The following is a 22,777-nucleotide window of genomic DNA, read 5'->3' on the forward strand; positions in this document are numbered from 1 at the left end:
GCAGGACAGGATCTTAGAGAGGCCAGAAATAGGATGATCATATGGACAGAGCTAAGCAAGCTCAACAACTGGGGCCTAATCCAATACAGGTAGTCCTGTCAGTAACACGTGTACACACCTCCCAGGAGTGTTAACAGGAGGCACCCAGGGAAGAACTATGTATAGTGTGATCACTGTATGAATGAAACAAGGTACAACCATGTCAATCTTATTGTAACCGTGACTGCAGCGCTCCCAAGCCTGGGACCATGAATAAAGATTGAAGTTGTACTAAAAACCTCCACCTGGATCCATTTTTTCCATCGCCAAGCCGACCACATCCAGCACCTTCCTTGCCCGGGCTTTCACTTGTCAGAGAAGCTCTCAGACAGGGGAGGTGATTGGACAGAAGGCAGCAGACAGACAGTGACTCCTCCCCCTCCCTGCCTGCAGCCAGGCACTGACTCCTCCCCCAACCTGCCTGCAGCCAGGCACTGACTCCTCCCCCTCCCTGCCTGCAGCCAGGCACTGACTCCTCCCCCACCCTGCCTGCAGCCAGGCACTGACTCCTCCCCCACCCTGCCTGCAGCCAGGCACTGACTCCTCCCCCACCCTGCCTGCAGCCAGGCACTGACTCCTCCCCCACCCTGCCTGCAGCCAGGCACTGACTCCTCCCCCACCCTGCCTGCAGCCAGGCACTGACTCCTCCCCCACCCTGCCTGCAGCAAGGCACTGACTCCTCTCCCACCCTGCCTGCAGCCAGGCACTGACTCCTCCCCCAACCTGCCTGCAGCCAGGCACTGACTCCTCCCCCTCCCTGCCTGCAGCCAGACACTGACTCCTCCCCCTCACTGCCTGCAGCCAGGCACTGACTCCTCCCCCAACCTGCCTGCAGCCAGGCACTGACTCCTCCCCCTCCCTGCCTGCAGCCAGGCACTGACTCCTCCCCCACCCTGCCTGCAGCCAGGCACTGACTCCTCCCCCACCCTGCCTGCAGCCAGGCACTGACTCCTCCCCCACCGTGTCTGCAGCCAGGCACTGACTCCTCCCCCACCCTGTCTGCAGACAGGCACTGACTCCTCCCCTACCCTCCCTGCAGCCAGACAGTGACTCCTCCCCTACCCTGCCTGCAGCCAGACACTGACTCCTCCCCCACCCTGCCTGCAGCCAGGCACTGACTCCTCTCCCACCCTGCTTGCAGCCAGGCACTGACTCCTCCCCCACCCTGCAGCCAAGCACTGACTCCTCCCCCTCCCTGCCTGCAGCCAGGCACTGACTCCTCCCCCACCCTGCCTGCAGCCAGGCACTGACTCCTCCCCCACCCTGCAGCCAGGCACTGACTCATCGCCCACCCTGCCTGCAGCCAGGCACTGACTCCTCCCACTCCCTGCCTGCAGCCAGGCACTGACTCCTCCCCCACCCTCCCTGCAGCCAGACAGTGACTCCTCCCCCACCCTGCCTGCAGCCAGGCACTGACTCCTCCCCCACCCTGCCTTCAGCCAGGCACTGACTCCTCCCCCACCCTCCCTGCAGCCAGACAGTGACTCCTCCCCCACCCTGCCTGCAGCCAGGCACTGACTCCTCCCCCACCCTGCCTGCAGCCAGGCACTGACTCCTCCCCCACCCTCCCTGCAGCCAGACAGTGACTCCTCCCCCACCCGGCCTGCAGCCAGGCACTGACTCCTCCCCCACCCTGCAGCCAGGCACTTACTCCTCCCCCACCCTGCCTGCAGTCAGGCACTGACTCCTCCCCCACCCTGCCTGCAGCCAGGCACTGACTCCTCCCCCACCCTGCAGCCAGGCACTGACTCCTCCCCCCATCCTGCCTGCAGCCAGGCACTGACTCCTCCCCCACCCTCTCTGCAGCCAGACAGTGACTCCTCCCCACCCTGCCTGCAGCCAGACAGTGACTCCTCCCCCACCCTGCCTGCAGCCAGACAGTGACTCCTCCCCCACCCTGCCTGCAGCCAGACACTGACTCCTCCCCCACCCTCCCTGCAGCCAGACAGTGACTCCTCCCCCACCCTGCCTGCAGCCAGGCACTGACTCCTCCCCCACCCTGCCTTCAGCCAGGCACTGACTCCTCCCCCACCCTCCCTGCAGCCAGGCACTGACTCCTCCCCCACCCTCCCTGCAGCCAGACAGTGACTCCTCCCCCACCCGGCCTGCAGCCAGGCACTGACTCCTCCCCACCCTGCAGCCAGGCACTTACTCCTCCCCCACCCTGCCTGCAGTCAGGCGCTGACTCCTCCCCCACCCTGCCTGCAGCCAGGCACTGACTCCTCCCCCACCCTGCAGCCAGGCACTGACTCCTCCCCCCATCCTGCCTGCAGCCAGGCACTGACTCCTCCCCCACCCTCTCTGCAGCCAGACAGTGACTCTTCCCCCACCCTGCCTGCAGCCAGACAGTGACTTTTCCCCCACCCTGCCTGCAGCCAGACACTGACTCCTCCCCCACCCTCCCTGCAGCCAGACAGTGACTCCTACCCCACCCTGCCTGCAGCCAGGCACTGACTCCTCCCCCACCCTCCCTGCAGCCAGGCACTGACTCCTCCCCCACCCTGCCTGCAGCCAGGCACTGACTCCTCCCCCACCCATGCAGCCAGGCACTGACTCCTCCCCCACCCTGCCTGCAGCCAGGCACTGACTCCTCCCCCACCCTGCCTGCAGTCAGGCGCTGACTCCTCCCCCACCCCGCCTGCAGTCAGGCGCTGACTCCTCCCCCACCCTGCAGCCAGGCGCTGACTCCTACCCCACGCTGCCTGCAGCCAGGCACTGACTCATCCCCCACCCTGCCTGCAGTCAGGCGCTGACTCCTCCCCCACCCTGCCTGCAGTCAGGCGCTGACTCCTCCCCCACCCTGCCTGCAGCCAGGTGCTGACTCCTCCCCCACCCTGCCTGCAGCCAGACAGTGACTCCTCCCCCACCCTGCCTGCAGCCAGGCACTGACTCCTCCCCCACCCTCCCTGCAGCCAGACAGTGACTCCTCCCCCACCCTGCCTGCAGCCAGGCACTGACTCCTCCCCCACCCTGCAGCCAGGCACTTACTCCTCCCCCATCCTGCCTGCAGCCAGGCACTGACTCCTCCCCCACCCTCCCTGCAGCCAGGCACTGACTCCTCCCCCTCCCTGCCTGCAGTCAGGTGCTGACTCCTCCCCCACCCTGCCTGCAGCCAGGCACTGACTCCTCCCCCAACCTGTGTGTGTGTGTGTGTGTTTGTGTGTGTGTTTTAGTGTATTTACAATTTTGTTTATCTATTGTGTTTCTATATAGAGGGGGACTACAGTGTGTGTTTATTTTTGTGTGTGTACTGAGGGGAAATGCAGAGTGTGTGTGTGTGTGTGTGTGTGTGTGTGTGTGTGTGTGTGTTGTGTGTGTGTATAGAGAGGGCTTTAGGGTATTTACATTTTTATTTTAATAAACAAGTACAGTAAAAGCACAAAAGAAAATGTTGAATATGTTTATAAAAATCAATAGAACTACAAAAGTGCCTATATTATTTATGGGGAAAAAAATCATACATTTAGCATATAATAGTAATGATCGCCTTCAAACAGGGCGTTACTGGCCAAACTTGGGTCTTCAACTCCTCCAGCCGAGGCATTATTGGCCAGTAATGCCCCGTTCTTTGGGGATTATTAATGAATGCCCCATATTCTCTGGCACATTGCCATCACAGTTGCTGTGAGGACTGTCCTGTTGAGTGGGAGGGGGACCCTGATGGTTAAGTATGAGAACGGCGTGGACTAGCAGTTGCTGGTAGTGGGTAACTGAAGAGCCCAAGCGGTCAGGGAGAGAGGGGAGCGGTAACTGAGCACATGGGGCACACCCAATTAGATGGACAGATAAATAATGTTAGAAAAATAATTCTTACACACATCCTGTACATTTAACCTATACAGTAATAATTCATGCAGACAAGGGTATTATCGCTCTGGCTGGATTAAAGACCCTTAATTTCTCCAGCCAGGGCATCATTGCCCAGTAATGTTTGCAGTAATGTCCATGTAGCCCCCTCCCCTGACACGGTGTGAGAGACTGAGCCCAGCCTGCACTGACCCAGCACCCTGACACGGTGTGAGAGACTGAGCCCAGCCTGCACTGACCCAGCACCCTGACACGGTGTGAGAGACTAAGCACGGCCTGCACGGACCCAGCACCCTGACACTGTGTGAGAGACTGAGCCCGGCCTGCACTGACCCAGCACCCTGACACGGTGTGAGAGACTGAGCCCAGCCTGCACTGACCCAGCACCCTGACACGGTGTGAGAGACTGAGCCCAGCCTGCACTGACCCAGCACCCTGACACGGTGTGAGAGACTGAGCCCAGCCTGCACTGACCCAGCACCCTGACACGGTGTGAGAGACTGAGCCCAGCCTGCACTGACCCAGCACCCTGACACTGTGTGAGAGACTGAGCCCGGCCTGCACTGACCCAGCACCCTGACACGGTGTGAGAGGCTGAGCCCGGCCTGCACTGACCCAGCACCCTGACACGGTATGAGAGACTGAGCCCAGCCTGCACTGACCCAGCACCCTGAGACAGTATGAGAGACTGAGCCCAGCCTGCACTGACCCAGCACCCTGACACAGTGTGAGAGGCTGAGCCTAACCTGCACTGACCCAGCACCCTGACACAGTGTGAGAGACTGAGCCCAGCCTGCACTGACCCAGCACCCTGACACGGTGTGAGAGACTGAGCCCAGCCTGCACTGACCCAGCACCCTGACACTGTGTGAGAGACTGAGCCCGGCCTGCACTGACCCAGCACCCTGACACGGTGTGAGAGTCTGAGACCGGCCTGCACTGACCCAGCACCCTGACACGGTATGAGAGACTGAGCCCAGCCTGCACTGACCCAGCACCCTGAGACAGTATGAGAGACTGAGCCCAGCCTGCACTGACCCAGCACCCTGACACAGTGTGAGAGGCTGAGCCTAACCTGCACTGACCCAGCACCCTGACACAGTGTGAGAGACTGAGCCCAGCCTGCACTGACCCAGCACCCTGACACAGTGTGAGAGGCTGAGCCTAACCTGCACTGACCCAGCACCCTGACACTGTATGAGAGACTGAGCCCAGCCTGCACTGACCCAGCACCCTGACACTGTGTGAGAGACTGAGCCCAGCCTGCACTGACCCAGCACCCTGACACGGTGTGAGAGACTGAGCCCAGCCTGCACTGACCCAGCACCCTGACACAGTGTGAGAGACTGAGCACAGCCTGCACTGACCCAGCACCCTGACACAGTATGAGAGGCTGAGCCCGGCCTGCACTGACCCAGCACCCTGACACAGTGTGAGAGACTGAGCCCAGCCTGCACTGACCCAGCACCCTGAGACAGTATGAGAGACTGAGCCCAGCCTGCACTGACCCAGCACCCTGACACAGTGTGAGAGGCTGAGCCTAACCTGCACTGACCCAGCACCCTGACACTGTGTGAGAGACTGAGCCCAGCCTGCACTGACCCAGCACCCTGACACTGTGTGAGAGACTGAGCCCAGCCTGCACTGACCCAGCACCCTGACCAGGTCTGAGAGACTGAGCCCAGCCTGCACTGACCCAGCACCCTGAGCAGGTATGAGAGACTGAGCCCAGCCTGCACTGACCCAGCACCCTGAGCAGGTATGAGAGACTGAGCCCAGCCTGCACTGACCCAGCACCCTGACACTGTGTGAGAGATTGAGCCCAGCCCGCACTGACCCAGCACCCTGACACTGTGTGAGAGACTGAGACCAGCCTGCACTGACCCTAGCACCCTGACACGGTGTGAGAGACTGAGACCAGCCTGCACTGACCCAGCACCCTGACACGGTATGAGAGACTGAGCCCGGCCTGCACTGACCCAGCACCCTGACACTGTGTGAGAGACTGAGCCCAGCCTGCACTGACCCAGCACCCTGACACGGTGTGAGAGACTGAGACCAGCCTGCACTGACCCTAGCACCCTGACACGGTGTGAGAGACTAAGCACGGCCTGCACTGACCCAGCACCCTGACACGGTATGAGAGACTGAGCCCGGCCTGCACTGACCCAGCACCCTGACACGGTGTGAGAGACTAAGCACGGCCTGCACTGACCCAGCACCCTGACACTGTGTGAGAGACTGAGCCGAGCCTGCACTGACCCAGCACCCTGACACTGTGTGAGAGATTGAGCCCAGCCCGCACTGACCCAGCACCCTGACACTGTATGAGAGGCTGAGCCCAGCCTGCACTGACCCAGCACACTGACACTGTGTGAGAGACTGAGCCCAGCCTGCACTGACCCAGCACCCTGACACGGTGTGAGAGACTGAGCCCGGCCTGCACTGACCCAGCACCCTGACACGGTGTGAGAGACTAAGCACGGCCTGCACTGACCCAGCACCCTGACACGGTATGAGAGACTGAGCCCGGCCTGCACTGACCCAGCACCCTGACACTGTGTGAGAGACTGAGCCCGGCCTGCACTGACCCAGCACCCTGACACTGTGTGAGAGACTGAGCCCAGCCTGCACTGACCCAGCACCCTGACACTGTGTGAGAGACTGAGCCCAGCCTGCACTGACCCAGCACCCTGACACGGTATAAGAGGCTGAGCCCAGCGTGCATTGACACAGCACCCTGATGCGGTATGAGAGGCTGAGCCCAGCCTGCACTGACCTAGCACCCTGACACGGTATGAGAGGCTGAGCCCAGCCTGCACTGACCCAGCACCCTGAGACAGTATGAGAGGCTGAGCCGAGCCTGCACTGACCCAGCACCCTGACACGGTGTGAGAGGCTGAGCCCGGCCTGCACTGACCCAGCACCCTGACACAGTATGAGAGACTGAGCCCGGCCTGCACTGACCCAGCACCCTGACACTGTGTGAGAGACTGAGCCCAGCCTGCACTGACCCAGCACCCTGACACGGTGTGAGAGACTGAGACCAGCCTGCACTGACCCTAGCACCCTGACACGGTGTGAGAGACTAAGCACGGCCTGCACTGACCCAGCACCCTGACACGGTATGAGAGACTGAGCCCAGCCTGCACTGACCCAGCACCCTGACACGGTGTGAGAGACTAAGCACGGCCTGCACTGACCCAGCACCCTGACACTGTGTGAGAGATTGAGCCCAGCCCGCACTGACCCAGCACCCTGACACGGTGTGAGAGACTAAGCACGGCCTGCACTGACCCAGCACCCTGACACGGTATGAGAGGCTGAGCCCAGCCTGCACTGACCCAGCACCCTGAGACAGTATGAGAGGCTGAGCCCAACCTGCACTGACCCAGCACCCTGACACTGTGTGAGAGACTGAGCCCAGCCTGCACTGACCCAGCACCCTGACACGGTGTGAGAGACTAAGCCCGGCCTGCACTGACCCAGCACCCTGACACGGTATAAGAGGCTGAGCCCAGCGTGCATTGACCCAGCACCCTGACACGGTATGAGAGACTAAGCCCGGCCTGCACTGACCCAGCACCCTGACACGGTGTGAGAGACTAAGCACGGCCTGCACTGACCCAGCACCCTGACACGGTATGAGAGACTGAGCCCGGCCTGCACTGACCCAGCACCCTGACACTGTGTGAGAGACTAAGCCCGGCCTGCACTGACCCAGCACCCTGACACGGTGTGAGAGACTAAGCACGGCCTGCACTGACCCAGCACCCTGACACGGTATGAGAGACTGAGCCCGGCCTGCACTGACCCAGCACCCTGACACTGTGTGAGAGACTGAGCCCGGCCTGCACTGACCCAGAACCCTGACACTGTGTGAGAGGCTGAGCCCGGCCTGCACTGGCCCAGCACCATGACACGGTGTGAGAGGCTGAGCCCGGCCTGCACTGACCCAGCACCCTGACACGGTATGAGAGACTGAGCCCGGCCTGCACTGACCCAGCACCCTGACACTGTGTGAGAGACTGAGCCCAGCCTGCACTGACCCAGCACCCTGACCCGGTCTGAGAGACTGAGCCAAGCCTGCACTGACCCAGCACCCTGACGCGGTATGAGAGACTGAGCCCAGCCTGCACTGACCCAGCACCCTGACAAGGTGTGAGATACTAAGCCCGGCCTGCACTGACCCAGCACCCTGACACGGTATGAGAGACTGAGCCCAGTCTGCACTGACCCAGCACCCTGACACTGTGTGAGTGACTAAGCCCGGCCTGCACTGACCCAGCACCCTGACACTGTGTGAGAGACTGAGCCCGGCCTGCACTGACCCAGCACCCTGACACGGTGTGAGAAACTAAGCACGGCCTGCACTGACCCAGCAGCCTGACATGGTATGAGAGACTGAGCCCGGCCTGCACTGACCCAGCACCCTGACACGGTATGAGAGGCTGAGCCCAGCGTGCATTGACCCAGCACCCTGACGCGGTATGAGAGGCTGAGCCCAGCCTGCACTGACCCAGCACCCTGACATGGTATGAGAGGCTGAGACCAGCCTGCACTGACCTAGCACCCTGACACGGTATGAGAGACTGAGCCCGGCCATGTACAGAGTTATCTGATGTAAACACCTTAAGAGCCGGCAGGGAGGGTTACATACTGTACATGATTAGGTAGACAGTACAGAGAAAAGGTACATGAAAGAGGTAATTAATCACATGGAATTAGGGAGTCCCTGTCCAGCAGGGCTAAAGCTGCCAATCTCACACCTGTTGGGGCAATTGGTGAGAATAATGTAGCATTTTTTGACTTTACGGAGGTACTAGAATACCAGTGAATTGCGAACATATGTGAGTTTGAGACATTTTTGCCGCACTGCACAGATCTACAGAGCCGAGATTAAATTCCATTTATTAAAACCATATGGCACGGTTTGGACATGCGAAAAGTGCTTTTAGAATATGGCGACATGCAGGTCTGTGCGAAAAGGCATTTCTCGCACGGAAATGCACTTGTCACAGCTAAGGTACTAGAATACTGTAGAGAGTAGGAAAAAGTTTTTTTTAAAAGGCTACATCAATAAAAATGTGTACTTTAAAATTGGGTAAGGGGACTGCTCCTGTATGTGCATGTTCAGAAATCCAGTGTATATAAATGAATGTTTCATTTCTGTTACATCTTTAGACAAAACACCATTTTTTTTATTGTTCAATGGACAGATCACACCACAGTTGTGGTTTGCTCCTTGGGAATGAGGGACCCTCTGTGGCAGTAAAAGCAATGGTGAAATCACATCACTCGCCAGCAACAGATCAACGGGAGAGTGAGATCTCATTTATTTTCCACCGAAATATTCCCGACTAATGAATCCCACATGTCTCAGCAAATCCCCAGGGGTCTAAATAAAAAAATACATCCCTTAAGTTCTACACTATAAAAACAGATGTTGGAATTAATGCGTGTGTGTGCGTGTGTGTATATATGTAGTACAACAACAACAAAAAGTTATCTCTGCTCTTTACATTCTATTCCCATACACAGATATAGGTGAAATTCACCTATATCTTGTTTTTATATATACTTTTTTGCAGGAATACATTGTGATGATATTTTAAGTTTATTATATACAACATTTTGTTTAGATTTCCTCAATATTTGTAGGTTTCCCCTAAGGAAAATCCTTTGAGGGTGTCTGATTAAGTATTTAATTGTTTGCATTTGAATTTCATACACACATTGGATGTGTGGATTGTTTTATAGTGTTACAAACAACACCCTCGAATTGGTTACATTCCATGACATAGAGTTATACACATGAGAACAAGAGTATGGAGCGCAAATGCTGTAGTAAATCAATAAAAGGATCAAATAAATAAATACAAAGAAAATAAATGTGGACTGTCCTGTAATGGGTGCTGCTTCTGAAGTGGATTCAGCCCAAGACCACTAAGGTGATGAAGGCAAAAAGATCAGGAGCGCACGCGCATCCAGGTGGGTATATATCGAAAAAAAGGGGAGAAAAAATACACAATAGTGCAACACAGTAAAAATAGAAAAAATCCCAATAATAAATAATAGTGATCCTACTCACATTTTATGCGCGTAATACGCGCCTTTCGGTTATTACTTACCTATTTAGTTGCTGGTGTTTTCCTCCCCTTAAGAGAAATGAAAATGGTTCCCAAATCTTGCCCGTCCTGAGTGCAATAAGAAACTGCCACATTAGGGGGGGGGGGGGTTGGGGGATGGACGACTTTGTGGCTTGGTGTTGGATGACCATTTAAATGTCCAGGTAGTAACACCAGCAACTAAACCGGAAAGTATCTTGGGAGCTGGAGGGTTCCCAGGAGCTGAAAACAGCGCGGTTCCGCCTCTGAGGACCCCTAGTAGCGCGGTTCCACCTCTGAGGACCCCTAGTAGCGCGGTTCCGCCTCTGAGGACCCCTAGTAGCGCGGTTCTGCCTCTGAGGACCCCTAGTAGCACGATTCCGCCTCTGAGGACCCCTAGTAGCGCGGTTCCACCTCTGAGGACCCCTAGTAGCGCGGTTCCGCCTCTGAGGACCCCTAGTAGCGCGGTTCCGCCTCTGAGGACCCCTAGTAGCGCGGTTCCGCCTCTGAGGAACCCTAGTAACGTGGTTCCGCCTCTGAGGACCCCTAGTAGCGCGGTTCCGCCTCTGAGGACCCCTAGTAGCGCGGTTCCGCCTCTGAGGACCCCTAGTTTGAATTCTTTACAATAATTATGGTGACCATATTTGTCCTGGCAAAAACCGGGACAGATGTCGCGCATGCACACGCAGTTGCGCTCGTGATTGCACGTGAGAAAACGGTGAGCGCCGACTGCGCATACGCGATGAGCACTTGCCGTTCGCTTTTGAGCATGCACGATTGGCTCTTGCCGACCGCTCGTGCGCGTGCGCCAGTGGCGCACCAGCAGCCGGCCAATGCCAATTCAGCATGCGCCGATCGAGCATGTGCGGCCGGTGCCGATAGATAATCGGGACAAAGGCCTAAAAACCGAGATGTCTGGTCACCCTAACAATAACCGATATTGAAATGGCCAATATTAGAGTTTTAAAGTGTCAAGAGGCAGGAGGTACAATACAAGGCGGTGACGCGCATTCACGGCAATACAAGGCGGTGACGCGCATTCACGGCAATACAAGGCGGTGACACGCATTCACGGCAAACTGACGTTTGGCCTCCATTGTGACATTAATGACAGGATGTGCTAGCACCCCAACCTTGCTCATCCTGTCATTAACGTCATTAAAAATAAATGTGTTGAGTAATTGGAAAAATGAGAAGCAGTGCTTTCCCAAAACATATTTTTGTTTGCCCCAGAAACTACAGTATATAATAAACATTTTTCTCGCAAAATGTAATTTTTGCATTTTCCTGTGAGTCATCCAATTTTTCCGTGTCACCTTGATTTGGGAGTATTTTTGACCATTCTCTTGCCCATTAAAAGTTTACTCCTCTTTGTGCCCAATGTACCCGGCAGACTGTATTTATTTCCTAAGCATGCTACAGTATGTGATACCCACGGGTGGTATACTATTCATAGCATGAACATTCCAGCGGAAGATAATGAGATTTGGTTACAGTGTATAAAGACGTAGCTATCCATCATGTGCTGTGTACCGATTGTGTGCCTAATTGAGAAATAATGTAATGTGGGAGATCAGAATAATCCAGCTGCTCTTCAATTGCGTGTCTTGTGTTTTTTTGTGTGTTCATTTCAGTAGGCCCAACAGAGAGAATGAGCCTCTCATTTTGTGGCAACGACACAAGTTCTTCCTACAACGTCAACAATGGTGTGTTAAACAATGTCTGCTTCCTGGATGCCCTAACTTTGGTTCCACATGTTTTCCTCCTTTTTATAACATTTCCAATATTGTTTATTGGTAAGTATCCTACTCTTACACCTTTTATAAGACACACCACTAGTATTCATTCTGAACAGTTTCATGAATAATAATTTAGGTGGATTAGAGCAGGGGTGCTCAATTCCAGTCCCCAAGCCCTGTCAACAGGTCAAGTGTTCAGGATATCCCTGCTTCAGCACAGCTCAATTGGGAAAGCCGGCAGGATGCTTGGTTGTAAAGGGTGAAGAACTCGTAAATTGGTGCGTGATTTATAGCAGCGCTGGCCAACTCCAGTCCTCCTCAAGGGCCACCAACAGATCAGGTTAAGGATGTCCCTGCTTCAGCACAGGTGGCTCAGTCCTGTGCTGAAACATGGATATCCCTAATACCTGGCCTGTTGGGGACCCTTGAAGACTGGAGTTGGCTACCCCGGGTCTACAGCATAAAACTTACCAGGAAAGACTGAAGGACCTCAAGATATACAGCTTGGAGGAGAGGTGGGGGGGGGGGGGGGGGGGGGTTAGGATTACAACAGAGGAAGAGAAGGGCTAAAACAAGAGGCCTCGCTCTGAAGCTGGAAGGTGACAGTCTCGGGGGAAAGGCAATGAACTACTGCTTTGCTGAAAGGGTGGTGGATTCCTGGGATAGCCTCTCAGCAGAGGTGGTAAATGCTAATGCAGTAAGGGAATTCCCACATGTTTGGGATAGACATAAGGCGAAATCCGGAATACAGACGGAAGCTCCAAGGATCAGACAGGGTGTGAGTCCTACAGCAGATAGGACCATGGGCAGGTACGGGGGGGGGGGGGGGTGTCTTATCAGCCGTAAAATGCCATGTCCCGGTGAATGCATTTCTTCTCCTTCCACTATATACTGCACATTAATACTCTGATGCTTGCTCATAGCCACGAGTACCTCATACTACTTATATAACATTTAGCATTTAGTACAATAGTGTTCGATCTTTATATTAACATTGAAGAATCCAAGTACTGCAGAAACAGGTCTAGTGTCATGAGGGAAATATATACAGTAGGGGCTTATTCAATAAACTCTGATAGTGCTAATCAGGGCACTACCGCACAGTGTAATGAATACCCCATAGTCACAGAGGTGATAGAAATTCCAGTTTTCATGATTTTGCAATAGAAAAGGTGAAATAAAAAATAAGATTGTAACAAAACAGTTGGGAATGAAGGCCGCCCTGCCTGTGACCGCGTTAGGCCGAGGCCATGCGTGTGCGTGATAACATGGACGCAGCCTCGGCCAGGCCATGCGTGTGCGTGATAACATGGACGCAGCCTCGGCCAGGCCATGCATGTGCGTGATAACATGGACGCATCCTCGGCCAGGCCATGCGTGTGCATGATAACATGGACGCGTCCCCGGCCATGCGCACGCGTGATAACATGGACGCGTCCCCGGCCATGCATGTGCGTGATAACATGGACGCAGCCTATGCCATGCGTGCGCGCGTGTGATAACATGGACGCAGCCTATGCCATGCCATTCCATGCGTGCGCGTGCTAACATGGGCGCAGCCTCAGCCATGCCATGCATGTGCGTGCTAACATGGATGCAGCCTCAGCCATGCGTGCGCGTGATAACATGGACGCAGCCTCAGCCATGCGTGCGCGTGATAACATGGGCGCAGCCTCAGCCATGCGTGCGCGTGATAACATGGACGCGTCCCCGGCCATGCGCACGCGTGATAACATGGACCCAGCCTATGCCATGCGTGCACGTGATAACATGGATGCAGCCTCGGCCATGCCATGCATGTGCGTGATAACATGGACGCAGCCTATGCCATGCCATTCCATGCGTGCGCGTGCTAACATGGGCGCAGCCTCAGCCATGCGTGCGCGTGATAACATGGACGCAGCCTCGGCCATGCCATGCGTGCGCGTGCTAACATGGGCGCAGCCTCAGCCATGCGTGCGCGTGATAACATGGACGCAGCCTCAGCCATGCCATGCATGTGCGTGCTAACATGGATGCAGCCTCAGCCATGCGTGCGCGTGATAACATGGACGCAGCCTTTGACATGCCATGCGTGTGCGTGATAACATGGGCGCTGCCTCAGCCATGCGTGCGCGTGATAACATGGACGCAGCCTTGGACATGCCATGCGTGTGCGTGATAACATGGGCGCAGCCTCAGCCATGCGTGCGCGTGATAACATGGACGCAGCCTTGGACATGCCATGCGTGTGCGTGATAACATGGACGCAGCCTTGGACATGGTGGAATTAGTGGCTGTGTCCTGTCTCTAACTTCTGTTTTCTAACATTTTCAGGGTGGGGAAGTCAAAGCTCAAAGGTGCAGATTCATCACAACACGTGGCTGCATTTCCCTGGACATAACCTGCGATGGATATTAACGTTTGCGCTCCTGTTTGTGCATGTCTGCGAAATCGCAGAGGGCATTGTTTCCGATACGTAAGTCCCTGCACCCTAAATATAATACATTTTACAAAAGCAAAAAGTACAGTTTAAAGATTTAATTAATTTTTTTTAATACAATATTGAAGCTAACCCCGGAGACAGACGGGAGAACGAGATTCGGTGCACAGCTGGAAAAATCACCAGGGGTTGGAATTCAAAGCAGTGAAAAATGTATTGGCACATGAAGGACAAGGTTTAAAAGACACTCCTTGCCATTAATGTGCCAATACATTTTTTATTGCTTTGTACTCCAACCCCTGGTGATTTTTCCAGCTGTGCACCGCCATCTCGTTCTCCCGCCTGCATACGGTCTACCGGCAGGATCACACCGACTGCAGTCCACGTTTGAAGAGATCCCCTGAGTACCTCTGCTTTACCTCAAGCGCGACTCGTATACATATTACAAATGGAGATCACGTTATGCTCACTGAGTACATCAAGTTTTTGCATGTGTGAAACAGACCTCTGCCTTCAGCAGTCCGCTTATTCAATAGTCACTGTACTGATACAATATATCATATATCAGAGGCAACACTAACAGGGATTTACATTGTATCTCTTCATGTGGACACATCTCGGACTTTCTTACAACACTTATTAGTGCTTTCTGCTGGTTATTGCTTAAAAGGTTTTTGAAGCACTGTTCCCTTTGAGATCTTCCCAATTTTCTTGCTCTAACCCCGGAGACAATTGGGAAACATACATGAGCACGTTTTCCTTTGTGCTATGGACCCATCCAGTATCAAGGGGGTATAATGTTTCTAATAAAAAGTTTGGGAGGAAATAATAGAAAACCAAAACTCCCCTGACATAGTCACCACCCTTTTTGGGACTCGCAATAGGTAACAGTGTGTATATAAGTGTTTATCCCTGGAGTTCCGCAGCAGGATAAACAACCCAGATAAACATCATCACCAACAAACCACTGAGTCACGCGCACCTAGAACAGAAAGAGAACTTATCGCAATACTTGTCACTTGTCTGCATCCGCTGTTCGCTGCCAGCGGCGGGCACATTACGTGCTGCTAACACACGTAGAAATAGAGCAGTCGGTATAAATGTGAGACACACTCACATACAGTCACATCGACTGCCACATGTCACAAAAACTTTGACATAAACCAGGAAGTGTTCATTTCTGACTCTCAGAGCACTTTTAGCCCCAACTTTTGTAAACATGTCGGACAGTTTGTGAAGTCTGGTGAAAAGTTTACACATGGAAGTTATTTATTAAAGAGTGATAGTGCCGATCGTGCGATAGAAACTTCCACTGGCTTCAATTTGAGTTTCTAAACTTTAACCCAGGATGCGCTGAAAAGCTGCGTGATACAGCAGGCGGACGCTTATAGGGATTCATGTTAAAATAGATAAGAAATAAAGAGTGACACCGTGTGAGTGCTCATTTGCATGTCATTACCCAGAATGCCTGGGTGCAGTGGAAGCACTGTATGTTAAGAGAGAATGGGGAGAGGCAGGGATGCAGACCTGTCTGAGACGTGTGAATGAGCTCACACGTGGGATTCTTATATGCTGCACAACAGTACACATTTCTTAACCCCACATATCAACAAATAGTCTTTGCTTGTATGTTTCTCAGCTTTGTGAGTTCCTGTACATTTTGTTTGGTACTTCACGCATATTAGATACTCAGTAAAATCGCACTGCAGTTCATCACATGAAACATTAATGCTTAAACATATGGACATTGTTGCTGGAAATATATTAAATGTTGGATATCTCTAAAACAGAAATGAATAGCTCTGATTTTGTTCATTATCTTTCTTTCTTATCTTTCTAGACACATGGCTTCTCGCCATCTGCACCTCTTCATGCCTGCTATCATGGGGTTTGTAGCTGCTACCACATCTATAGTCTACTACCACAATATTGAAACGTCAAATTTCCCCAAATTACTTTTAGGTAAGAGGCCAAACGCAGATTTCATTGTGCTGCTAGCACTGCAGAAGTAAGGCGGCAAGTCACATGACTGGGAATTTACAAGTGTTTAATAATAAGCTAAATACAAGGAATTATAGTTTTATTTAGGAGAATAGGGTCATGCTGTACCAACATAGAAAGGGACAACAGATTTATTAGTTCACGCAATGTTTAATAGCGCCAAGAGAACTAAAAAAATAAAAAACAGAGCACAAACGCTTTAAAATATAGCATTTATATTTTTCCTTAAAAGTAACGATTAAGTAACACGGATTTAAATGTCGATGACAATAGATTGTTGGATAAAATAATTTAGCACATTGTAGTTCAAAGAGTTACACAGTATTGGTGTAATGAAGAGTAAGTAGATCAATACATTTCTAGAAGAATCTTTTCACATTTTCTTCCCCTTTTTGCAGCTCTGTTTCTTTACTGGGTATTGGCTTTTATCTCAAAAACCATCAAGCTCGTGAAGTACTGTGAGAAAGGCATAGGGCCACACCAGTTACGCTTCTGTATCACTGGGACAATGGTCATTCTCTATGGCCTGCTGATGGCAGTGGAGATCAATGTCATTCGAGTCAGGGTATGGTACAGTACCTTTAACCTCCTTATTCACTGATTACCGTAAGCAGCACATTCTCTTCTGTAACAATGTAACGTCTGTTCTTTGTCTCTCTTCTGTTTTAGAAGTATGTATTTTCTATGAGCCCCCAGAAAGTAAAACCACCGGAAGACCTCCAGGATTTAGGAGTGAGATTTCTTCAGCCATTTGTTAATTTGCTTTCAAAAGCAACATACTGGTGGATGAACACCCTTATCATTTCAGCACACAAGAGGCCCATAGATTTGAAAATAATTGGAAAATTGCCAATAGCTATGAGAGCACTTACAAACTATGTCAGCTTGAAAGATGCATATGAAGAACAAAAGGTAAAAAAATACCTAATATGGATAATAAGTCATTCAGCTTTGTGTTTAAAATGCTGCTCAGCAATGCTACTTAACACATCTTTCTCCTTCATAGCCAGATATTCGTAATCTTTTACAATGTTTGAAGCTTAAAAGGCACATGTTATCTGATGCTTTCGGAGTCTGTAATAAATAAGTGAAGTTCCCAAAAACCCTGTTATAAATAAAAGGCTATTATTCAATATCTTGTGAAGATGTCCTCTTTCTAATTTAAGCTTCTCTAGAAGGGGGGTAAGCAATGTAATGCTTAAATCCTGACATTTGGCAGAAACCACATCTTTCCATTATGAGGTGAGATATTTCTCTGACTCTGGTTTTAAAGGACTACTTGGATTTTGGCCAATCAGATTGCGTACTTGATTGTACATTGCCTGCTTTTGCAGTCTTGCAGTATCTGCATTGCACCCATTTCCACGAACTGTCTTAGAAAACGCTGTATTGATCTCTTATTATATGTGGAAATCTGAAAAAGAAAAAAGGTAGGCAGTAGGCAATACTTTTATTGGATCAACAATAGTTTTCATTATACAAGCTTTTGAACCTCACTTGGTTCTTCTTCAGGTATAGTAGTTGTACATTAAGTCATAGATTACATACAATTTGTAGAATGGTAGTTTACAGTGGGAGTTAGGAGAGTATATGCAGTAAAGGGATATACGCTGTTTGTAGTTATGTGTGGAAATTGTCAGTCGGAATGGGCTGAGATCAAGAATGTGTGTTGAGTGACAAACACAGCCAAGACATAGATGGGAAAAGAAGAAGGGGACAGTGTATGATAGTTCAATAGAATTCCTTAATGTAATAGATATTCAAAAACATCAGTGTGAAAGAGAACACGGGTATGATGGCAAAGTAATGGGAGTTTCCAATGTGTTAAGATGAACAGTCTTCTTAAAGGCTAGTTTGCACCCTGGTCTTATATTGAAGATATTAAATATATTACTGTCTAGTCTTACTATCCAATATCAACAACAGTCTTTAATTTGGAACCTATCTCAGTATTATATAATAAGTACCTGCCTCCTAATATATTTTGCAGAAAAAAGTAGCAGACCAGCCTAATAAGAAGCCATCTATCTGGCTGGCCATTTATAGGGCTTTTGGTCGACCAATCCTGCTGAGTAGTACTTTCCGTTACTTGGCTGATCTGTTGGGGTTTGCTGGTCCTCTCTGCATTTCGGGAATAGTTCAACGACTTGGCGAAATAAATAAAACTAACTCCACGGCTGGACCAACGCAAATACCGGCGACTGAGGCAAGAAACACGTTTGGTTACTCTTGTTTGACTTCATCATCTTGTTTACTAATCCATATATAGATGTATGTATATATAATATATGTATGTGTATGTATATATATATATATATATATATATATATATATATATATATATATATATATATATATATATATATATATATATATATATATATATATATATATATATGGCTTCCTCATGGTGTTTTCTAACTGGCTGCTTATATTTAGGGACTCAATTTATAAAATAAAAATCTCTTTAATTGCATGCGTTATTCATGGTTTTCTAGGGCACCTTGCCTGTCATCGTTGATTTAACATAGATAATTGCTTATGTTGACATTGTATACAGTGCACATCCTTTTCTCCATCTCATATGCTAGTTGTTTATATTATTTATTTGCTTCTCAGTTTCAGGAATTTTCCCCATACTTACTTTCTTCCAAGGAATTCCTAGAAAATCCTTATGTGCTGGCTGTTCTCCTATTTTTGGCCCTTATACTCCAAAGAACTTTTTTACAGGCCTCGTACTACGTCACCATAGAAACCGGCATCAATCTCCGCGGGGCCTTACTGGTATAATATTTCAGTTTTTTCAACAATTAAAACACATATCATCAGTATTGGGCCAAGTCTGAAACACACCATCACTTTATCTCATGGAGGGAATCTCTGTCCCTGACCAAACTGATGCTTTAATAACATTATTTATCATCTACTAATTTGATACTGTAAATAATATATACTGTAACATAAAACAATCATCTAGAGGCCAAATATCTAAATACAAAAAACTATCAGTTGATATCTATATCACATGTATAAAGATAATTTGCTAATATAGTGTCTATGTGTAACTTTTTGTTGCAGGCAATGATATATAATAAGATACTGAGACTTTCTACTTCCAACATGTCCATGGGAGAGATGACCTTGGGCCAGATTAATAATTTGGTTGCCATCGAAACCAATCAACTGATGTGGTTCTTGTTCCTGTGTCCCAACCTATGGGCTATGCCTGTTCAGGTACAGCATCAAAGTAAGGGCATATTTTTTAGAGGAACCAAAACCCAACAAGTTACAGTATAATCAATGCGCTTTAGAGCCCACACTGGTAAATTTAGAAACAATTCAACATTGTAGATGCTCTAGTATTGTAATGGTATTAGCAGTGATCCCGGATTTAAAGATAGGGCAATATACAGTATTAGGGCATACCTTCTGCATGCAGCAATCTGTATGTGTGTGAACAGAACTGTGCCTTTGTTGAACTTAGACTGTAAATTCAGAGGTTTACGTGCTGCCATATTTAATAAGTAAGAAGTACTACATGTGTCCACATTAATAGGGGTTATGTTACTGCTGTTGTCTTTATCTGTAGTGCCTGGGCGGAGATGTCCAGGCTGTGCTCAGCCTGCCTTACAACAATGTCAAATTAGGAAGTACTGAGAAATTGGTTAACACAATTTGTTATATAGAGGGATTTCTAGTTGGCCGGTAAAGTAACGTGTTACAGTTCCAGGTTTTACATTTGTTTCCGGTCCGCCTATCATCAACCTCTGCTGGTATTAATGGGCGTGTAATAAAGCAGGAATCCTGCCAAATGTCACCATTTATTTACAGACCAGTGGGTCTTCTGGAGAAAACCAGCGCAGTTTGTACCTCCGGAGACCGCCTCGGTTTTCAGATATTAGCCAGTTTAGTTCCTGATATGTTACATTTAAATGGTTGTCCAACATGGAAGCCACAAGGTCATACCCCCGACGACGTTTCAGCTTTTTATTGGCCCAAGGGACCTGCAGGATTTGGCAGATATTTTTATTTCCCTAAAGGGGGTTATTCCTTAAACTGAGATAGTGCTGATCGGGGCACTATTGGACGGAAACTCCTATTGACTTCAATAGGAGTTTCCGGGTGATAGTGCCCACATTGGCAATATCACTGTTACATGAAGAAACCTCACAGAGCAGTTATCCAAAAACATGGAAACATTGGTAACAAAAATGAGTTCTCAGTAAATGAATAAGAGACCATGGTACACACCGATGGCAGCTATTAAAATATTTACATATACACTTACACATACATACACACAAATATATATATTTAGACAAAGGGGGAGGCATGCAAAAAAACTATTTTATTGGCCCAATGTTTTGACGCCCCCTCTGGATCCTTTATCTTGATATATGCACCTGAGAAATGTATACAGGCTCTGCACACAATAATAAGGGTTTTGCTTATCTTAGTCCTTTTGGAGCAGACGTTCCTGCTTCAGCACGGCCTTGTTGTCCTTCCTTTCTAGGAGAGCTCAATCCCACATTGAGCCCAGAGAAACTCATCTGTAGGTCCTGTCCCAGCTTCCGCAGCTGGGGAGCACTTCTATCTCCCCTCATTCTCTGGGGAAAACAGTCTCAGTCTCTCTCTCTCGTGTCTCTCTCTCTCGTGTCTCTCTCTCTCTCTCGTGTCTCTCTCGTGTCTCTCTCTCATCTCTCTTTTGTCTCTCTCTCTCGTCTCTCTCGTCTCTCTCCTCCCTCCCGTCTCTCTCTCTCGTCTCTCTCTCTCGTCTCTCTCATGTCTCTCTCTCTCCTCCCTCCCGTCTCTCTCTCTCATCTCTATCTCGTCTCTCTCTCTCTCTCATCTCCCTCTCGTCTCTCTCTCTTGTCTCTCTCTCTCGTCTCTCTCGCCTCTTTTTCATCTCTCTCATCTCCGTCTCTCACTCTCGTCTCTCCCTCTCGTCTCTCTCTCTCGTCTCTCTCTCGTCCCTCTCTCGTCTCTCTCTCGTCTCTCTCTCTCTCTCTTCTCTCTCTCTTGTCTCTCTCGTCTATTTCTCTCATCTCTCTCGTCTCTCTCTCGTCTCTCTCTCTCCTCCCTCCCGTCTCTCTCTCTCATCTCTCTCTCGTCTCTCTCTCTCGTCTCTCTCTCGTCTCTCTCTCGTCTCTCTCGTCTCTCTCGCCTCTTTCTCTCGTCTCTCTTTCTCGTCTCTTTCTCATCTCTCTCTCGTCTCCGTCTCTCTCTCGTCTCTCTCTCGTCTCTCTCTCTCTCGCCTCTCTCTCTCGTCTCTCTCTCTCTCGTCTCTCTCTCTTGTCTCTCTCGTCTATTTCTCTCATCTCTCTCTCTCTCGTCTCTCTCTCTCGTCTCTCTCTCTCCTCCCTCCCGTCTCTCTCTCTCATCTCTCTCTCGTCTCTCTCGCCTCTTTCTCTCGTCTCTCTCTCTCATCTCTCTCTCGTCTCTCTCTCGTCTCTCTCATGTCTCTCTCTCTCGTCTCTCTCTCGTCTCTCTCTCGTCTCTCTCGCCTCTCTCTCGTCTCTCTCGCCTCTTTCTCTCGTCTCTCTTTCTCGTCTCTTTCTCGTCTCTCTCTCGTCTCTCTCGTCTCTCTCGTCTCTCTCGTCTCTCTCTGTCGTCTCTCTCTCTCGTCTCTCTCTCTCCTCCCTCCCGTCTCTCTCTCTCATCTCTCTCTCGTCTCTCTCGCCTCTTTCTCTCGTCTCTCTCTCTCATCTCTCTCTCGTCTCTCTCTCGTCTCTCTCATGTCTCTCTCTCTCGTCTCTCTCTCATCTCTCTCTCATCTCTCTCTCGTCTCTCTCGCCTCTCTCTCGTCTCTCTCGCCTCTCTCTCGTCTCTCTCGCCTCTTTCTCTCGTCTCTCTTTCTCGTCTCTTTCTCATCTCTCTCTCGTCTCCGTCTCTCTCTCGTCTCTCTCTCTCGTCTCTCTCTCGTCTCTCTCTCTCTCGTCTCTCTCTCTCGTCTCTCTCGTGTCCCTGGGTTATATACTCCTTGGTAACACCATTTTGGGGTCAGCAAAAAAATGTTGAATGAACTATTTTTTTTAATTGAAACTATTTGATACGTTTTTTCTAACTATAAATATTACTATTATTATTATTATTATAGATGTTTACCTAATTCTTTTTTATTGACATTTACGAGCAGAGATTCTCGTGCAGCATGGTACGGGGACCTATGGTCCGTTTTTCTGCCTGGTTTTGTTGTGCAGCACTTTCTTTTCTGGTTCTTGGCCGTATTAAGGAAGAAAAGACATGTAGAGCATGGAGCATGGAGCAGAGGAGGGGAATTCATGCTCCCGGATGTGATAAAGACGCATACGTGGGAGCTGGTAGTAAAACCTGAACAAAATGTTTACTTTGCTTTCATTCACAGTCAATGCAATCAATTAGGCATTTTCAAAAGAAACTTAAAGAATTATATATTTTTCGGAAAATAAGCAGGCTTCTGCATTGGGGTTCTAATCTAAATGAACCTAATAAAGTGGGATCACTTAGAAATTCTTAGGCATTGCTAGTTTAATAGCTTACGGTAAAAAGGGGTGGGCAGCGCCAGTCCTCAAGGGCCACCAACAGGTCAGGTTTTTAGGATATCCCTGATTCAGCACAGGTGGCTCAGACAAAGACTGAACCACCAATTGAGCCACCTGTGCTGAAGCAGGGATATCCTGAAA

At 50.2% G+C, this 22,777-nt stretch overlaps 1 protein-coding gene across 11 annotated transcripts in view; it reads left to right on the top strand.

Annotated features, from left to right (window-relative positions):
• The window catches only part of ABCC9 (ATP binding cassette subfamily C member 9), a 148,402-nt gene that overhangs the window by 12,305 nt on the left and 113,320 nt on the right, over positions 1 to 22,777 (top strand). For 9 of the 11 annotated variants that reach the window (XM_075602921.1, XM_075602920.1, XM_075602918.1 and 6 more), the window contains 8 exons: positions 11,588 to 11,749; positions 14,009 to 14,150; positions 15,955 to 16,076; positions 16,514 to 16,680; positions 16,785 to 17,027; positions 18,106 to 18,321; positions 18,735 to 18,899; positions 19,194 to 19,349. In XM_075602921.1, coding sequence (XP_075459036.1) covers positions 11,605 to 11,749; positions 14,009 to 14,150; positions 15,955 to 16,076; positions 16,514 to 16,680; positions 16,785 to 17,027; positions 18,106 to 18,321; positions 18,735 to 18,899; positions 19,194 to 19,349 — 1,356 coding nt within the window. In that variant the 5' untranslated portion in view covers positions 11,588 to 11,604. The remainder of the gene's footprint in view (positions 1 to 11,587; positions 11,750 to 14,008; positions 14,151 to 15,954; positions 16,077 to 16,513; positions 16,681 to 16,784; positions 17,028 to 18,105; positions 18,322 to 18,734; positions 18,900 to 19,193; positions 19,350 to 22,777) is intronic. The other 2 variants (XM_075602923.1, XM_075602922.1) reach the window with 1 other exon arrangement.

The sequence above is a fragment of the Ascaphus truei genome, chromosome 5 (assembly GCF_040206685.1).
Source record: "Ascaphus truei isolate aAscTru1 chromosome 5, aAscTru1.hap1, whole genome shotgun sequence".
Taxonomy (NCBI): Eukaryota; Metazoa; Chordata; class Amphibia; order Anura; family Ascaphidae; genus Ascaphus; species Ascaphus truei.